The 20,070-nt window shown below is 39.7% G+C and overlaps 1 protein-coding gene across 2 annotated transcripts in view; it reads left to right on the forward strand.

The window, feature by feature from the left end:
* The window catches only part of Ptr (patched domain-containing protein), a 303,517-nt gene that overhangs the window by 223,452 nt on the left and 59,995 nt on the right, over positions 1-20,070 (forward strand). For both annotated transcript variants that reach the window (XM_083120235.1, XM_083120236.1), the window contains one exon: positions 19,111-19,311. In XM_083120235.1, coding sequence (XP_082976361.1) covers positions 19,111-19,311 — 201 coding nt within the window. The remainder of the gene's footprint in view (positions 1-19,110; positions 19,312-20,070) is intronic.

Consider the following 20,070-nt stretch of genomic DNA (forward strand, 5'->3'; position numbering starts at 1 on the left):
TCCATGACACGGTGTAATACACATGGTTACACATGTTCTCTGGTTCTTTTCGTTGGACATGTCTTCCCCATTGTTGATTACCAAAGGCATAAAATAAGACCGCTAAGTGCGCAACATTCTGCTAATTCCCGACTCCTTCTCACTTACCCTCAGTAATCCAGTGTGGAATGGATTGACAACTTTTAGTTCATTTTATTGCAGTAAGAAAAGAACATTTCCCACCATCTAATTTGGTTAATAGCCACTCGGAGTCGGTGCTCGGTTCAAGACATTGCTAGAAAAGCTGAAGAGGGTCGACCCTTAATTCCCATAATTCTGGATTTATTCCACAAAGTAAGTCACATCTCCCGTTCGGATTTCAGAGGAGCAGTTGAAATCATTTGATGCCGTTTCACACAAGTATTATGCGCTCGTATTACCAAAGTTTGTGTGTTCGTACGCTGTATGCGTGACATACAAGCTTTTTAAAATTCTTCCTGCTCCTTCCCCTCCCCCCAAAAGCGATGGATGAAAAAAAGGATGAAAAATATAATATTCTTAAGATTATTCATGCCCCATATTCATTGGTTTTGTTTTGGGTAATGTGGTGTATAAGAAATGAAGCAAATCCGTTAGTAAAGCTGAAGATTTCTTTCCTACCATCACCAGATCAAAACCAGCTCGTTTCAACTCATAACACGTAAATGGAATCTGAGGGAAAATACAATGGATAATTTCCCTCCACGTGTCTTTTGAAGTTGATTGTCCTCTTGCAATACTTACCCATACTTTTGAGAAAAAAGAACGCTCACTAAAGAAGGGCTTTTTATGAATCCGCCAGTTAAAAAAATGTAATTTGGAGGATAATGGCACTAGTGTTGCATAAACTGTAGAATTATAATCTGTAACACACAGGAGATGTGTACGTAGAAATGTCAGTGAATAACACAGACGCGACCAGATATCGAACCCGGGTCTGTGACATACTTTCGCCTGAATTTTCGCCGACGATGTTTTACCTGCGTGGGAACCGTCTCTCTAACTGTAAGTGCCAGAGGGTTCATTTTAAATCAATGTCCGTCACCCTCACTGACGATCTGCCCTCACCCTCAGACGCCATCAGCCTCAGGACTTTCACCAGGGTGGAGGATGGATAAAACCATGATTTTTATTTAAAAAATCATTTTTGATGATTTTTTATTTAAATCTGATTTTTTAAAATTTAAATCGATTTTTTTTTCAGGAAACATGCTTAAAATGTTGAGTGTGTTACTAAAACTATAATAATTTCAGTAACTTTTCTTCCTGTGAAAATAAAACATTTTGGATGTACTCTATAATTGTAACTTAAAATATTTTTTATAGTTTTTGTAGCTGAAATTTGGCAATTTTTAAATTATTTTCTTTTAAAAATATCAGCTGCCATGTTTATTTACAATTTAATGATAACGATACTATTTACGGTTTAACATGATTAGTATTTTCTATATTTTTCTATTAAAAATGTTTGCTATTTTTGCATATAAAAATTATTGAATTTTAAATCAAGATAAATGTAACTGCGTTTACAGTTTACATATTACATTTTCTATCGTATGAGCTTCACACCATCAGTACATACATATATTGTTTCATTTCTTAGAGCCTAATAAACACCATTCAATGATTACGAAATTAATTATGTATACTTTCACCAAACGTGATTCTGATATCTACAAAATCCTTATGTACATTATTCTATAAATTATTTATTCAAAGTGATTTTAAAAAACACCTGATTTAAATGAATCCACTTTGACTTGCACTCACCGTCACGACACGCCTTCTCCGTCCCTCGCCCTCACAAGTTTTTCGGAGGGTCGTGAACACCTCTAGTCAGTGAAGTTGGTGTAGCAATATGTATGGTATGTTAGAAATCCTGGTTAGAGTCCTGGTCGAACATGCATTTTTTGTTGAAATTTCTATGCAGGCGTTTGACCCTCCTTGCAAGAAATGCATATTGAGAAGACAGTGCGATCGCATGCTGCTTCTGTTTATGGCCTGCTTCTCCGCGCTTGGCGGGAGATTTTAGTTCCGGCTCCCTCCGCAGTTACATCGCGCGCTCTGCTGCTCGGGCGGAAAACATGGCAGCTGTGGGGAAGCAATTTGCCCAGAAAAGAAGCTTCTTTGCGGGATCTGCAACAAAGAGGACTAAATCAAGGGCAGTTGCGTCATTACTATCCTTCGTATTAGAACATACAATACTTGGAATAACGTCCAGCTCGCGGATTTGACTCTCTTCTTTATTTATTGTAAGATGTGATTTTGGAAAACTGGAGGCTTGAGTTCGTTGTTGGTTAACTTAATCAACTTCGATTATTTCTATTATAAGGTTAACCGCAACGGTGGAGGGTTGAGAGCATAGGCGTATTTAAGACGTAATTTGTGGAGAATCAATTTTTTCCCCAAGTTGTGCAAATTTGTACATGAATCAAGTCTAGAAATTCCTCTATGTATTGCAGTCGTTATGAGTAATGCTTTTTATAAATAAGAATGTGTGTAATATAAATATATTACTGACCGAGAGGATGATGGAAGATAAAAGGGCAAGGACTTGTAAAGAAAGTGTCCATGGCCTTCGTTAATAAGATCACCTTGGATCTTCAACAGACTTGGAAGACTTGCGAAAGGGACAGCGAAGATGACGGAGTGTTAGGGCATGTGAGGGTGAGGGCATATGTATATAAAAGTAACATAGAAAATATGCATAGCGACGCTGTCTGTCATCTCTTTATCAGCTACAGTTCAGTTAATCGACCTCCATGGCGGAGTGGTTAGCATAGTGCCAGGGGTTCCCTGTTCAAATCCCGGCCTGGGCGTTAAAGTTCTTTGTGAGTGTCTCTTCTTCAATTGCATCATATCACCGCCCATCCTAATTGTTGTTTGCTTTAAAGAGATGTGTTTTTTAAAAATTATTTCATGCAATTCCCAGACCAAGTGAACAAAGTTCAGTAAGAAGACTTCACCGAACAGCAAACGCTATGATATTTTTAATTGAATAAATGCACTTTCTGATCACACCCAGAGGCCAACCTCACTTCCACGTGTTACACCTTGGGCTGGATTATGTAGACTAACGAGGCTCTGGCGTCGGACCCATGGCCATCCTATGTGCGGCTCCTGGTTTGTCCTGTCCACGCGTGTTCGTGATTTTTTTTTTCGGTAAGCGATATGTTGAAAGAGCTTCGTAATACATGACGTCGGAACCAGAGAACAGTACTATTGCAGTGGCGTGCCCAAGGGGGAGGGTTCGGTGGGAGTCATACCAAAATCCTTGCTACGGCACACTGTATCCAACCTCACAATAATTCAAAGGAAACACGTTATGGTGTTATCTATATAATATTTTTTGCTCATTTTTTGGTCTATAGGGATCTCGTTGTGCAAGAGCAGGCAGGCCACCCGGCTTCCTGTTCCCCTTCCTTCATCGGAACCCACGGCTCCATTAAACCCACCGATGAGGAAATATTCTTTTCCTTTCTTCTTCCTTCCAACATTTTCGCGTCTTCCAAAAGCGCTTCGTCATCGTTTCCTCAAGTTCTCAGTTGTACCTGTTCGCTTTCACCTGCCACTCCAAGGTCATGCCCTTTCCCCTTGTAGAAGAGGTTGGGGAGCGTTCTTTTCTCTTTCTGGTATCGGATTGACACCTGTCGTAAAAAGAAATGGAATTTATAGAAAAAATTGGCGAGCCATTTCATGCTATGACGTGGTCCATTGAGTCAACTCACGTGATGCACAAAAACTCTTGGTTCAGAGGGAGTCGAGCGGAAAATTGCTTTACACCTCTTTGGGACTTTATTAGTTCATCTCTCGTTAATGATCATTAGCGCAGACAGGCATTGCAGTACGGATTACATTTCCTGGCAATATCTAAAAAATGTATTGGTCGTAATTGTACGTACAACTCATACCGGCTTCCGTGGCGGAGTGGTTAGCACAGCTCGCTGGCCTGGACATGGGTGTTCTTTGTGTCCCTTCATCAATTTCATCATATCACCACTCATTTCCATCATCGCGATTAGCCAAAAGTGGCCAGAAAAGCGAACTGAAAAAACCAAGTCAATCCATCAATACAACTCATAAGCCCCCACAAATTCAATATGGCGGCTACATTGAGTGGTGTGTCTTTCGATGTCCTATATTCCTACCCGCAAGACATCCATTTGGAATAACCAATGGAATTTCTCATAAGCCATGCCTTTCTGTTAGAACCTCTCCGATGGTAACGTTTTCGCGTTGTAAGTAAGGGGTCCAGGGTTCAATACCCAGTGGAGGCACATTACCTAGTTGTTTGGATCTCCCGTTAAACTGTAGGCCCAGTTCCGATTAGCCGATGTGCATAAAGTGGACTTAAAACAACAATAACGACTATCTGTTTGCATTGGCCTGGTTCCTAGAGCGAACAAACATTTTGTGAGTTACGGGGTGGCAGGTCTTCCACCCCTATGCCCACCTCCAGTTTCTCCATTGCCCATCTATCTACCAGTGATGAAACTAACATAATGTGGTATTTCCTGTATATATTTATTTCAACCTATCATCTTACAAACGATGAAGTAATTTCGTTTACATTTTCAGATTCCGCATCACAAAATCTAAAAAAAATAACTCAGGCTTTTTTCATGGAGGATTTTGATGCCGCCTAAGTTTACAGTCGTACAATGAAGGGAAACACCGAGGCTAAATAAAGTGGACAGTTTTGTTTACTCGCAGTCACCGCAGACAAAAATGGCCCCCTTCGCTTGCATTTTTTATCATTTTTGAAGTTTATTTTTTCTCCTTCCCGGTTTCATGAATTTTAAATGCATTTGCTATCATGAAATGAAGTAAAAATATGAAAGATGTAAAGTAAAGAGTTCCCCTGTGCATAGCACCACGCCATGAAGGCGTATAGGGGGTGTGGGGGTAACGCCCCACACTTTCTTGATCCGATCGTGAGTGGGGGTGATGTGATCAGCATCACGCCCCTGACCGCCTTTACCCCCCCCCCCGGCTTCCCCCAGGTACCCATGTTATTCGACGCTGGGTGGGCGCCGGAGCCGCTTCCATCGTTAAAAAAGTTCCCGGATTTGAACCGGCCGGGGATCGAACCCGGGACCTTTAGCATGGTAGTCAGACGCGTTACCGACTGAGCCACCGCGGCCACCAATGTATGAAGATAAAATATTGAAAACTACATTAGCACTTAATTCTTCGATAGTTTATACCACCAAACAACAGATTTTTATCAAATTATTCAACTAGTCTCTTATAATTTATGAAAAGTCAAACTTTCATTTCAAGGGCGGAAGTTATGTTTAGGTCATTTTCTGAGATTTTAGGCCATCAAATTCGGAGCCCTGTCTCTAGTTTCGCTTTCGTGATAATGCAAACAATTGGCACTGAATTAAGGTGACGACGATATGTTGAAGAATGCTGCACATTTTTGGCAACGCAGGGGCAGGATTACATGGTATTGCATTACTCACACTCCCTTCGCTCGCTTACGGTTGTTTAATTCATTTAATTTCCTTCTCATTTCTCTCACTTTAGGCTAATTGCGAAGATGGGAATGCGTGATCACATGATGAAATTGATGAAGTGACGCTCACAAATAACAACCATGCCAGGCCGGGATTCGAACCCGGGACCCCTGGCCTCGTAGCGCGATCTTACCGTTGAACATTCGATGATATCGTCAGATGATTTACCTCATATAGAGCAGTACTTGTTCCGGGCACTGTTGAGAAGAAATATCGACACGCATACTTCCGATCGGCGATTTACCCACTCCAGACCCCGTACATAAGTATACAAACTATTACTCCTCAAAATGGACGTGAAAGTTAGTGAAAACATACTTTTTTTCGCATTTCTTTTAAAAATGGCCGAAATATGGAAGGAAACATGCTGAATAATAGTAGTAAATTAAGGAAGTCTGCAATCGTAAGACGCTACTTTCTTTTGTACGGATGTACGATTTCCGGAGGATCATTGTTTTCGCTTTTTGCAGTAAATGTGTCTTTCAACGGAAGTTATCGTTCAGGGTGACTCGTTCATTGTAATAACGCGAATTGATCAAGTCCAATGTTTCGCTTTCCTATCACATTGCCTGCTGAGCTTTTAGACCGAAGCAAAACAGTTTTACCTCATGAACTATATAGTTCGAAGCCTACAACAGTGATATATCACTTATCGCCAATTTTCATTCCAGTATTCACAACTTGCCAACATCCGTGGCGGTCTGGTTAGCACAGCACACTACGACGCCAGGGGTCCCAGGTTCGAATTCCTGAATGGGTTCTTTGTGAGTCACACCATATCATCACTGATCCTCATCTTCGCGACTAACCCAAAGTGGCGGAAAAAGCGAAGTAAAATAAACCAAATCAATATCAAGTATTCACAACTTAGCGATCAAGCTACAGGACAGTGAAACATTAAGGATTGAGGGCATTGTGTGTGAGAGAGAGAGCAATCTTCGTACAAGACATGGCGTTCGTTTTCTTCGCCATTGAAGCATATCTTATTCCGGATATGCATGCGAGGCATCTTCATTTATTCCCTCCTGCCCATTTGGGTTAAAATGTGTCGTTCTGCCCTGTTTGGGAGGCAAGCAATTACCTGACGGTACTTTCCATGTTAAATGAAGGCGTCGATTCGAGTGAAATTGATCGCTGGCGGCGCGAAGAGAATTGTGTCGGCAATTTGGCATTTCCACGCGGTTACGGCCACTGCATTTCCGCTTTTGCAGATGCTGCTTCTTCGCCCGGGAGAAGAAACGCCTCGTCTTTGAATGCTTTGACAGTTTTCTGTGCCACGAGCCGAGTGACGTCACTTCTACGTCAGCGTACAAGAGGTCGTGTCGGTAACTGCTCATTAAAAAGCTTGCAAACATGTATATCGAATTGATTTCAAGGTCGATCCCGTGCTTGATGAGAACGACTGGGTGGACTGGCTGTGGCACTTAGCACCCCATCTCCCTTTAACGGTGAACTCGAATTGATTTCATTTGTGTTATTTATCAACGCTTTTCTACCCCTTTTGGCTAGTCGCGATGATGAGGATTGGTAATGGTATGGTGAAATTGGTGAAGGGGCACTCACAAAGAACACCTTCCACGTAGAACATCCAAATGTCAACCTCACCTCCACGTAGAAAACCCTGGACTGAATTTTGCAGACTAGCGAGGCTCTGCCGTCTGGAACTACGACCAGTATAATCCTCTGTAGGGCTGTGTGTGTGTGTTGTCCTGTGTTTTGTCCTTATGTGTGCTGAGTGCCTCTTTACAGCCTCAGCTTTTAACCCATGTAAGAATGTTTTAGTCCCTCGACATTACAGTTATGTTATATTAGTTATATTTTAATTATGGTAAGGGCCTGGACCTCGAGTAATGTGACGGGTGCAAAATAGCCCACAATTTCAATTCAAATTCAAACAAATAACATCCATGTCCAGGCCGGGATTAGAACCCGGGTCGATTATTTTCAATATGTAGTCATCGCTGTTGCAGCAGGACCAATACCGTTTCTGTATTGATTACCGCATCGTCTCTCACAATAATAATGGGCCTCATCGATGGCGTAGTAGTAACGTTGCAATCAAGAGATCCCGGATTCGATACCCGGTGGAGGCACATTGCACAGTGGTTCGAATCCCACTTTAAATTGCAGGTCCAGTCCCTATTGACCTATCTGTGCATAAAGTGAACTTAAAACAATAACAATTCAATTCACAATAATTTTATGTGAATAATATCACCTCGTGACTTTTAGCCCACCATGTGCGTTCCCTGGTTCTATGTTACCAGTTTCGTCACATTGTGCACGTAACGTTTGAAATAAAATGTATATATTCATTACAGTACACTAATTAACATTACAACCTTAGTTATTCTATATGATATAATTTTAATATTTTTATGATACTAATTACCTTAAAAAGTCCTTGTTCCATGGCGAGAGACATTGACATAAAAGTTTAATTAATGCAGATTTTGTAATTCACAAGTGTATTAAAGATAGTATAGTATCCACGTGCACAATCCAAGAACTTACCTTCTCAAGCACTCTTGTCTTCTGCTGAAGAAGTTGTGAAATTGTGGCTGTGCAAAGCATTTCAATGGGACAGAAGAAACTGTTCGTAAAGTATTTCTGCTGTGTTGTAACATGGCTCTTGTCCTTAGACGATTTCCTCTCCCCTCTCTTGTCGTCTTGATGGCACGCGACAGATTGGAATTTCGTGCTTGTAGTCTCTCGATGTTCAATGCATACCTGCCAATTACACCAAAGTTTCCCAAAAACCCTTTTCGACTTCAGATTACAAATCTATTGTTTTCGGGCACACCTTTCTTACTATGCGGTTCTCTTCTCTTCCAACAAACATTTCTTGCTAAATGAGATTCGTACTCGTTGCTCATTTAATATTTTAACACGACTACTTTCACTCGCTACCACTGCTAGTGATGAGTTGGTAATCCGAAGAAACCTTCAAAATATTCGCCTTGCTTTCGATATGGTAGAGGTATCAAATGTCACCAACATTGCAAGTTAAACAACTTCTGACGACTACAGATCCAGATGTTGCCATCTTTCTGACTCTCACTCCATTTTTTCTCCAGCTATTTGCTATCATTATTTATGCTGCGATTCCTATACAACATTATTTTCTTTTGTGGTTAGAATTCTTTTCTTCAACTTCTTTCTCTATCGAAACCTTTTTAAATTTACTCTCTTATTCATCTTTGGTCACCCCTTTCTTAATTTTACTTCATCTAGTTCTCCTCTTACGTACATACTACCCCAATCTATTTTACCACAGATTTTTTTCGAGTATTGTTCACTAATTGACAGTTAACATTTCGCGTTTTAATTGTTATTTATACGAGTCTATCTCACCTCAGCTATTTTCTATTTACATTTCTCTACTAGTTAACACGTAGTCCCGATATCATGACCTTATCCGCATCGTCTCTGTCTCTCTCTTCATAATCCAATCCATCAAAAGTGTCTAAATATCTTCAATAATACACATAAATATAAACTTTCAAGCTTTCCTTAAGTTTTTCCCTTAATTTTATGTTTGCGTATTGTGAAATATGTGCTGAAAGGGGTTCATTTAGAGTATGTTATTAAGGATGCATGTGGGATCTTTGGTCTCCTGCTTATTTGAAATACTGATCTCATCTTCGTTTCCATTTTGGTCTCCATCTTGGTAAAGAATGCGTCTATGTATGCAGTTTCTTAAAGGATATGGTTAATTTTGTATAATGATACAATTGAATCGTACAAAGCAGCTATTACGAGAAGTAGTGTATTGTATTCGTTTATGCTCGCACAAAGATACCTACTCCCTCTGTCCCATAATTATTGTCCGGTACACTTTTGTTTGTTGTCACAAAATACTTGTCCGATATTCAAACTGTGACACAGTTACAGGCTTACAACCCTTGCGAGGAGTAAGAATTCCTCACAATAGAGAACGCAAGAAACACCCGTCGAATGTTGGTGTAAAGGAATGGTGTCAGCAAAGTTCCCGCGATTGTTTATTTCGTGCTCATCTCTTGACGAAATAGTGCCAACTCCACCCTGTGAACTGCTGCACAGGAGAGAGAGTGCACAGAGGCTTTGCAGGGTGGTTGGTGTTGCGGAAGCTGGTATTCTGTTTTATTTTTCCCTCTCTGCTCACTTCATGTCGATCTACACAAAATTTCCAGCGTGCATCGGGACCTTCTAGAGATTATTTTCGGTTGCTTATGCACCATCCTATACACTGTCACGTCCACGTGTAAAGATCTGTCCGTACTTCAAACATGTGTTAGTCGCGTGGAGCGATGTCTGAACGGTACGGCAGGTGCGAAGAAAATAGTGCAATATGAGACCGTGCATCGTCGTGCTGCAAGACACACTTTGTAGACGTACCATGTTTATGTGGGTGTAAAAGTGCCTGATAATTATTTTCCCTTCGTATCTTCACTCACTTGACTCTGTGTTTGGACTCATCGAGTGCACTTTAAAAAAATCCACTCATAAAACTTTGAGCTCTCTCATAAACCAGCTGAAGTGACAGAAATGCATAGACGCATTGAATTTCCCTATACTTCTAATAACCTTCGAATTTCCATTCACCAATGAATTTATATGGATTCTAGTTCTGTGTATTGTTGCTTTCATAGCACAACCAAACAATGACCTATATGCTTAACAACAATAGGCAACTATGGCTCGATACCTGACTAGGATAGGGACAGGTGGAAGAACAGTGTATCCACCTTAAACATTGGGATTCAACTATATTAGAGATGTGTGTGCAGAGAATTTAAACGAGAACGGCATTGCTAGATTCCTTCTCTTGTGTAATAAGTTTAAGAATACAGTATTATATCGCCGCTTGACCTTTCGACATTTCGGTTTTGAATAAACGTGCGTCAGACTTGAAATTCTATATCCCCGTATGACGTCATTCCGGATGGGGTGGCCTTCAATGTTTTTTCCTCTTGGAGTCCAAATATTTTGATAGGGTCATTAGTTACCTTCTAATTTACCGGTGACGTTTATTACGTAATAACTAGTATGGCAACATATTGGCTGCACGATATCTTAACAGAGTATGGGACTCCGTGCGTGGTTCTCTGGAGAAAGAAATCACGGTGCCATGAAACAGTTTACGAGAGGGAATCAAACATCATCTTACATGATGCCACGACTGATGGATGCAATAGATCTATCAATTCTTTCAATCAAATCGCTGTTTGAATTATGTCAGTTAGAAATTGCTTAAAACAGGTAGCTTTTCCCCTGCTGACTTTGGGTTATTGAGCACGAATAGACGTTTTGAGGCTTTTCATTGTGGAGTTTCTTTTGCAAGTACGTCTACTATACAAGAAATAAAACTTCACACTGGACATTTGCCTAGTGCCTTTTCAATCGTTGCTGTTAAAAATTCTAGCTGTAGTTCTAACAGATTTACAAGGGAGAGTCAAATGAGAACCTCAAAAGTACAATACAAATTGTGTACAACTAAAATGTACATGAGGTACCCACTGTTATTTACAAAACTACCTCAAGGCTACAACAGCAATATTCGTTCCAGTTGATGAAAGTGACGTCATTGATTATTATAATTTTATTGTTATTATGCATTAGCTTTAGCAGACTCTGCCATCAAAACTGCTTGATCCTGATGGAATGGTTTTCTCCACGTTCAAATTAAAGTACTTGTAATTCCCCTGGATGGGCTGAAGGAAGGAAGAATAGATTTCAGGCGAATGCTTCCCCCGTGGTTATGACTGCTCAAATCCTTTCTTTCCTTATTCCTTCTTCTCAATATCTTTCATTCTCACTCCCTACTTCCCTTCTTTTATTCCATATCGTTCTTTCTTCCTTTATCGCCCCTTTCGTTTTTTCTTCGTGTTTCTCTTTTTTCTTTTTCTTTTTCTGTTTCTGTATCTACTTATCTCTCACGTTCTCTCTTTTATCTTCTCTTTCTTCCAGGTTCTTCTTTTTCCTTATCCTACCTCACTCTTTTATTGTTTCTTCATTCCTCTCTCCTCCCCTCTATGTTTTCTTATCTACTCATGTCTCTCTCACTTTCTTCTGTTGATTCTTTCGTTCTTTATTTCTCCCTTCCACTTTTTCTCTTCCTCCTTCCCTCCGTCTCTCCATCTACTTATGTCTTTCTTTTCGTCCGTTGTTTCTCTGTCATGCTTTTTATATCCTTCTCTTCCATTTTACGCTGTTTATCTTCTTCGATCACTTTCTCTGTTTGTCTTGTTTTTCTACTTCTTTCTCCCTTTACTTCAATCTTTTATCTCTTTACCCTGTTTGCGTGTCTTTCTTGACGATTCTGAAAATGTTTTTGGGCGGACACTACGACTATTTCAGCCTACCCATCTCGATCGCGACGCCCCTGTACATATTACGTAAAATGCCACTGAGCTTCAGTTTAAGTCTACGTTATGCACAGATCTATTCGAGATTACACCTGCAGTTTAAAGTGGGATCCGAACGTAAGCGTCCAGCGGGCATTAAACCCGGGTTCCATTGGTTACAGGACAACAACATTACCATTAACCCATCTGGGAAACCATACAAAACGGTCCCTTCTTGGCAACTCTTTCTGGGAGGAGGGATAGACTCCTTTTAAATGCGTTCTACCTTTCCACTCTGTGTTGATTCGGTGGATGGCATCTCGTTTTTTTGTAATGCCCTATGGGCTATTGCTGACTTTGCATTAATTACATAAAGGAATGCTTTTCATTTAGCTACCTCGGGGCTACCTTTCTCTTGATACTTAAGGTGCACATTACCGCAATTTCCCTCAATTACTCTGTTCAATTAACAGTTGATTACATTCGTTTTAATTGTGTCTCTCAGTGAATATTTCCCTCGCGACATTATGATACTCTGGCGACTGTTTGAGAATTCTTGGGTAATGAGTTACATAATTTTGGCATTTTCAACTTTCGTGTCAAGGAACTTGAATTTTATACATCTCGTTTCCCTTTAGGGGGAAAAGCAGGTCCAATACTTTCACTTCATTTGTTGAGTGGCTTCGAAATAAACAGCAATACTATACTTACTTATAATTACGAACCTTGATTTATCGCCAACGTGATGAAACCGAAAAATGTTAATTACTGCAAAAACTTGTTATGTATGTGCAGTGAAATGTTCTAAACACATTTTCATTAATTGGAAATCACGAAATAATGGGAATTGTCATATTCGCGAATTTCGTCACATTTTGTGTTTAAAAAATGAAAAATACCGCGAAAGTCCACCAATCTTATGTTTAAGGCTTAAAAAATAAAATGTAAGGAGCCGCGGTGGTCTGGTCGGTTGTCATCCTCCGTGGCGGAGTGGTCATCGCACGATGTCAGAGGTCCCGGGTTCGATTCCCAGTTCGAACATAGTTATTTGTGTTTGTGCAAAACGAGAAAACAGAGAATTTAGTAAAACTAGACATACGTGAAAATCGAGAAAAAGTGAATAACAGGAGATACTACCGCTTAGAAAGAAAAGCCGGTAGGGCGTCTGACTGTCGCGCGGGAGACCCGGTTTCGATTCCCAGGATGGGTGGCCTATGGTCGGAATTTTACCAGCTTTGTCCCCGCATAAAGCGGCTCTGGGGCCCACCCAGCCTCAAATCAATGGGTACCTGGTGACAGCTCTGGGGGGTAAAGGCACTCGGAGCGTGGTGCTGATCACATCACCTCCAAAATGGCCTAGATAGAGAATATGTGTAGGGCCGTTGGCAGGAACACGTCCCCTAAATGTGCTTTCATGGCATGGTGTTTATGCACGGAGAACTTTCTTACGTTACCATGTTTACACATATATGACCACGGACGTTTTCCAAAATCTCATCCAAAAGAAAATCATTGTGTAAATGGGAGTTTCCTTCGATTTTTCACCTTATGTGAGAACGAGTCTCCTTAGTCTACAAAATGCCAAAATGCAGTCCAGGGAAGTGAGGTTGACATTTTGGTGCCTTCAGAAAGGATCACCCCTTTTTATAGTAATGTAACACCTCAAGATAACAAGTCAATGTAGAAAAAAGGGGTCCCGGGTTCGATACCCGGTAAAGGCACACGGTGGTTTTGGATCCCACTTTAAACTGCAGGTTCAGTCCCGTTTAGCCTTACTGTGCATAAAGTGGACTTAAACATCAAATCAATAGATAGAATTTGTGGAAATTGACATTTTTTAGGGTGTTTTTGATTTGGACAGAACTGGAAAAAAAAATTGCCATCTTCCTGTCGCAGTTGGCGTGACCGACCGAACCTGTTCCTGCCAACTGCCCCACATTGCACGCAGAGTTAAATGTCTTCGGCATCACAACAAACGGTTCAAGGACGGCGGATGCCGGAGGTGAGACCGATATCAGCCGCTGCACTGGTTTCTCGCCGAGCGGAGGATGGCCTTGAGTGGTTGCCGTTGCCCACCCGTCTTTTCGGTCGACGCGAATGATGCAAGCGGGGGTAGGGAACGTGGTGGAGACTGCAAGAAGGTGCGCTCCGAAAAATTCCAAGGTCGTCAGGTTGGCAGCTGCGAAATCCAGGTCAGCGGGTCATTCTGACCGGGGGAGTCTTCTGCAACTGGAGGTGCGTGATTGGCGACGTGGAATTCTGTACTTTTTCCCCATAGAGGTTGCGACATGCCATGTGTAGTGAACATTTGACCCGAACGTAAACACATACGATTGATTGATTGTTTTACTTTATTAATTATTGTATTTCTGCCAGTTTTGACTAATCGCGACGAGGGGATGAATGTTGATAAGACTATCACACAATGCATGGACGTTACAACAGAAGTCCCACAGAGTCAAGACGCCACAGCCTCGTTAGCCTGAAAAATGCAGTCTAGGCTGTACTACGTGTAAGAGATTGACATTTGCGTGCCTTCCAAGGTCCCAAAGCAGGCCAGGATTCATGCACACGAAAGCTCACAGCAAACGACATACTTCCCCTAAAAGCAATTTCACTAGGCCAAATTATGGTTCTTGAATTTTTTATATTTTTACCACATTTGAAATATCACAGGGTTTTTTTGTGGCCCTTTACAGATTATTTTTTTTCCATTGCAGGTTCCTTTGTTGTAACATAGTTATCTCTTGTGACCTTTAGGAATAATTTGTTGTTTATTTTTCATTTAGCGTCGCTTTTCTTCCACTTTGTAAATCACGAGAATGAGTGAGTAATGATTGATTCATTGATTTGGTTTATTTTACTTCGCATTTCTGCCACTTTTGGCTAATCGAGAAGATGAGGATGGGTAATGATATGATGAAATTGGTGGAAGGACACCCACAAACACCCACGCCCGAACAGGGCAACTTTGGTAGCAGTGTCATGAAAGCAACACGTGGCATGATGATGTCTTCTGTATATTATGCAACATTGATACTATTTTTTTTTACACAGAGAGCTGACAAAGTTCTCTCCATAAATTCAAAATGTCTGAAAGATTTCCTAGGTATGTTACTAAAGCGAAGAAGATGAATGATGATTAGACACACTGAAGTTCCGATTATTCTATCCGAACTAAAGATGGACCTTAAACTATTGGGACGAACTTGGACACACTCACAGAATCATACCGGATTTCGAACCGGGCACTTTCGGTGGTGAGAGCGTGAGTCGACCACTCGACGCTTTTATCGGAATGTAACAAACCTTCCCGTCGTTATATTCAGCGTTGCCTCTGCAACACCTCTCATAATATGGCTTAATTGACAGTTCTCCTGCAATAAATCGAATTAATGAAGCTACATCCTTTACACAGGTACCGCAAGAGCTATGAAAACAATCTTGTTATTAGAAATGTGGCCATAGAGGTTGTTACGGATTGTTTCGAACGGCAGACGGAATTGTTCATTCATAACACCTGACCTTCTGGTTAAATAATCTGAATTTATGAATGGGAATCTTACGCATAAATTTGCATACAAAGAATGCGTCAAAAAGAGCATGAGAAAGGTATGACCTACTTTTTCAGATATTGTATTTCATTTTGCATATTAAGTAACATTATACAAACATGCGTGACTAAAAATTTTGTTTCGAATGTCAAAAATCATGTGCAAGTCAAGAAAATTAATTTTGTACATTATTTGTATTTTTTTCTTATTTTGTATCCCTTTTCTATCATTTTTTGTTAATCGCAACATTGAGCGATGATTAAATTAATGAAGTGATATGGGCGTACCCAACGGGCGCCAAGAGGGCACTTGCCTCTCCTGGAAAACGAATCGTGAAATTTTCGTTCTGTTCTTTGTGTTTTCTTACGTGGAAGATAAAATATGTCTTATTCCCTTTTGAAATAATTCAAAATGAACCATTGACCTTGCTCCGGAAGTGTTGTTTACTCTCTGGAAAAAATGTATGTTGGGTACAGTTCCAGAGGTAATATGCTCAAGTAAATTGTGAGCTCAAAAGTTAGGGGGGGTCGGGAAATTACTGAAATATTCTAATACTATAAATAAAAATTTATTCCAACGAAACAAGAAAATGTTTGTACAAGATTAACAGATCGATTGGTTTGCAAAATGGATGCTGTAATATGACACTAGGAAAGCCACGTCTCAAGGCATGTATGATTTTTTATTTTTAAAAAATGGTAACTGATTTCAGCTAAAATGTAAATACCAGTGGAAGTCTCTATTCGAAATAGCAAAAAGCACTTTTCAAGAACTCGTTTTCAAAAATTACTGAAAAAAGATATTTAAAGTACACATAACACATTTTAGATCTTATATAAAATCCAATGTGTCTGGGACATATTTCAGCGATACATCAGCCATAAGAATGAATTTCCCGCATGAAGTGAAATTCTTAGAATATGTGGAATATACAGAAAGCAGTGGCACGTTACCAGCAAACAATGGCCATTGCATTCATACCGCAACAGCATATTTACGTAAGAGCTCAGTACCATTGTGATAAATTCAATAGTCGTATTTCGCAAAAGTAGTGACAATTTTCCAAAAGAATGATTCTTTTCACTAAAGAAACCTGTTAGATTCAGCATATCAAAATGAGTCAACAAGTCAGCCGTCACTGTTAAGTCAAAAGAGCCTCCCCGGTGGCGTAGCGAGAACGTCGTCGCCTTGTGATCAAGGCGTCCTGAGTTCGATACCTGATGGAGGCACATAGTGCTTCGGGTTCCAATTAAAACTGTAGGTCCACTTCCGATTAGCCTTACTGTTCACAAGGTAGATTTAAAAACTTTAAAAAACATTGGAATGTTAGATTTCCTATTTGAAGGTTGGTATGATAGTCTAAGGGAGCTTTCAGACTAAAGCGATACGCGACAAGCGACACGTATCACTTGGAAACGAGCTTTCATAAATAAATGTAATCTTTCGTATCGAATCGACACGATAAGTTGCACATATTCATATTGCTTGTCGCTCGAGTGGGGCTATAATCTCAATATCGTTCATCATGTCGCCTCGCCCTGGTGGTCGGGCATGGGCAGTGATTATTTTCCTTTTTTTTTACGTACTGGAGGTGCCCGTGCGGCTTATCGCTTCGGTGTGAAACCCCCATGTCGCGTGTCACTTGTCGCCTGTCGCTTTGGTCTGAATGGTCTCTGATATTCCGAACGGCCTATTTCCCTGCCATCGTCCTTCTGTGCGATCCACAACGTAAATAGGATTTAGTATGTTGATCACAGTTCACGAGTGTTTAAGAGCCTTTCTTGACGTCACGCTTAAGACAATGCATTGCAACAGGCCTACTTGCGTTCGGAGGTCAAGCACCAGCCACCAAGTACCGGAGTAAACACACTCCACTGCGTTCGAAAGTCTATTTATTTGCCGTCAACGTGTCTCTCTCTCTCTCTCTCTCTCTCTCTCTCTCTCTCTCTCTCTCTCTCTCTCTCTTATCTCACCCGTACGGACATTTCAGGAGCAGTTCGTTGGCAGAAACAACCCAGTCAAGTCAATGAGCCTCTAATATCTCCTTTCCTTTTCAAACCGATCTTTCCCGAGTAAATTGAAAGCTAATACACAATTGACTTTCATGTGTGCAACAACGAGAAAATTGCCATTGTTATGAAATCATTAAAACACACTGAAAGAAATATAATTTACATTCCTTGCTGGAAGACACACCAGGCAGTGCTAAAATCAAGAGGCAATACACAATGCAAGTTTGTAATTCAGGAGAGGATATAAGTTGTAAGAATATCAGCGAGGTCTTTCAGTAAGCCCACAACGCACCAATTTACTCCCTGAGTGTAGAGTGGAGTGACGTATTTAAGGAGTCTATGGATACAATTTTGCACCTCAAAAAACTCTTAACCGTCATCCTCTCTAAAAGAAAACGTGAATACGTCAATAAGCAGTAATAAGAGGAAGACTGCTTCTATCTACATATAGTTACAGTCCTATAAGATAATACGTAATGGAAAATGCAATTCAATTAACTGTTTGATGATATTATCAGTAATCTTCCAACACCTTAGTATGTTATCTTTATGTCTAAACATATCTAGACGGCATGTAGACACTTTTTAATAAATCCAAGTGCTAAATTAGTAAGCACGTGGTGGATAGGAATCTTCATCATGAAAGCGAAAAAAAAGTCACCTGTATTACAAACAAAATATGCTCTCCCTTTCACTCTCTTAGTGTACTGTGTTTTGAACAAAATTAAGGCAGATAGCTTTAAAAAGTTATGTACTTATGAAGTACAGAATGGAATTTATTGCAATAGTTTAAGGATTCGAAAGATTTGGGAAAGTTTACCATATTATATTTTCTTGGTGTAAAATCTTCTAATCATGAAGAACCCATTAGAATCAAATTGATCTGTTCTTGTACCATGAGCATAATATCTGATGGTATCTTGCAGCAACAATTCGTTTATTCAGGTATTTGTTGCTTATGTACATTTTGTATTTACTTTTGTTAATTTTATTTTTATACGTAGCTTTTTCTCTGTTACAACATAGGATATTTAAAAAATAATATAATAAATTTATATTTGCACAACATATATTATTGATAAGTTACAATATATATATATATATATATATATATATATATATATATATATATATATATAATATCAAGTTGGCTAACTTTAATAGTATAATCAGTGTCTGTCTTTGGTGAAGTTTTAATCATAAGGTTATCTTCAATTCTGATTACAAATTATGTATTTAGACAGTAAGTTATATATCGTATTTGTCTTATTTACAACTTTTTTCATAAATGACGATTTTAAGTATTTACTGTTTTTTTTCTTGTTGCTTTTGGAAATAACAAAATTTTGAACCGTAATTAAATAAACATTGTGAAAGTAGAATTCCCAAATGTAAATTGAATTTGAGTCTGTGGAAGTTATTACTATGAAACATTAAAATACTGACCAAGGCAGAATTTATTGTATAAAAAATATGTACACTAAAAAGGTAACGTTACAATAAATTCTGCCTTGGTCAGTATTTTAATGTTTTATTAACATGGAAGCAAGACTTAACAGTGTTATCATTACTATGGATTATGATAGTTCTTCTGGGAATTCTGGCGGGCTTAGGATAGCCTTTGCGCAGTAACCAGTGAAGTCTTTTGTCTAATTCTCGTTGTTTGTTTCCTCCTCAGGGATCGGCATAGACGACACGTTCGTGATGCTGGCTGCGTGGAGGAGGACGTCGGTGCATCTGGAGGTCCCCGAGAGGATGGGACAGATGATGTCGGAGGCCGCGGTCTCCATCACCATCACCTCGCTCACGGACATGCTCAGCTTCTGGATAGGGGTCATCAGCCCCTTCCCCTCCGTTCGCATCTTCTGCATCTACACAGGTGAGGGACGAGTACTCTAAAAAAGGGTTAAGGTTCAAGGTTAATAGGAGGATTATGACCAGCTTCTAATTGTTTAACCTTCAATTTTATTTACTTTTAGAAATATTCCTCTTTTACGGAGGACAAGGGAAACAACCAAAGTTGGTCCAATAACAAAACAAAGAAATTACCTTAAATAAGGCAGTGGAAAACTAGTAATAAAAAGGATTAAGATTTAAGCCGTAAAAATGTAGGTTTTGCAAAAAAAAAAAAAAAACCCAGATAAGTGCTAAGTTAATATGAGGTTTATTTGACATTTTGCTTGACGGGCTTTAGACAACATAATCAGTGTCAACATAGAATATAAACTCCAAATGACATACAGTAACTGACGTAACCATAATCAAAAATTATAGAGACGAAATTTCACAATTGAATCTTTACATATATTTTATGTTTATGTTATTTTTTATATTTTATGCATTTAATATCCCAACGACTTCCAGTTGCTTTTATCTTATACTAGCTGATTGCCCGGGTATTTATTTATCCCAATCTTCTATTAAACAGGAAAATAATGAATTCTAACTATAGTGTTGCTTGCTGAAGGGTGGGTTTACCAAATAATTTAGCGACTCCGAAAACTATGAATTCGACACTAATGTAGGTCATTTTTGACGTTTTATTTTTCACCTCCTGTCACCTCTTCCTCCACCATGCCGATAGGTGATGAACTTGAAGTTGAACGACCCAGAAAACTATGGATTCCACAATAATATC

The sequence above is a fragment of the Lepisma saccharinum genome, chromosome 4 (genome assembly GCF_977018435.1).
Source record: "Lepisma saccharinum chromosome 4, izLepSacc3.1, whole genome shotgun sequence".
NCBI lineage: Eukaryota > Metazoa > Arthropoda > Insecta > Zygentoma > Lepismatidae > Lepisma > Lepisma saccharinum.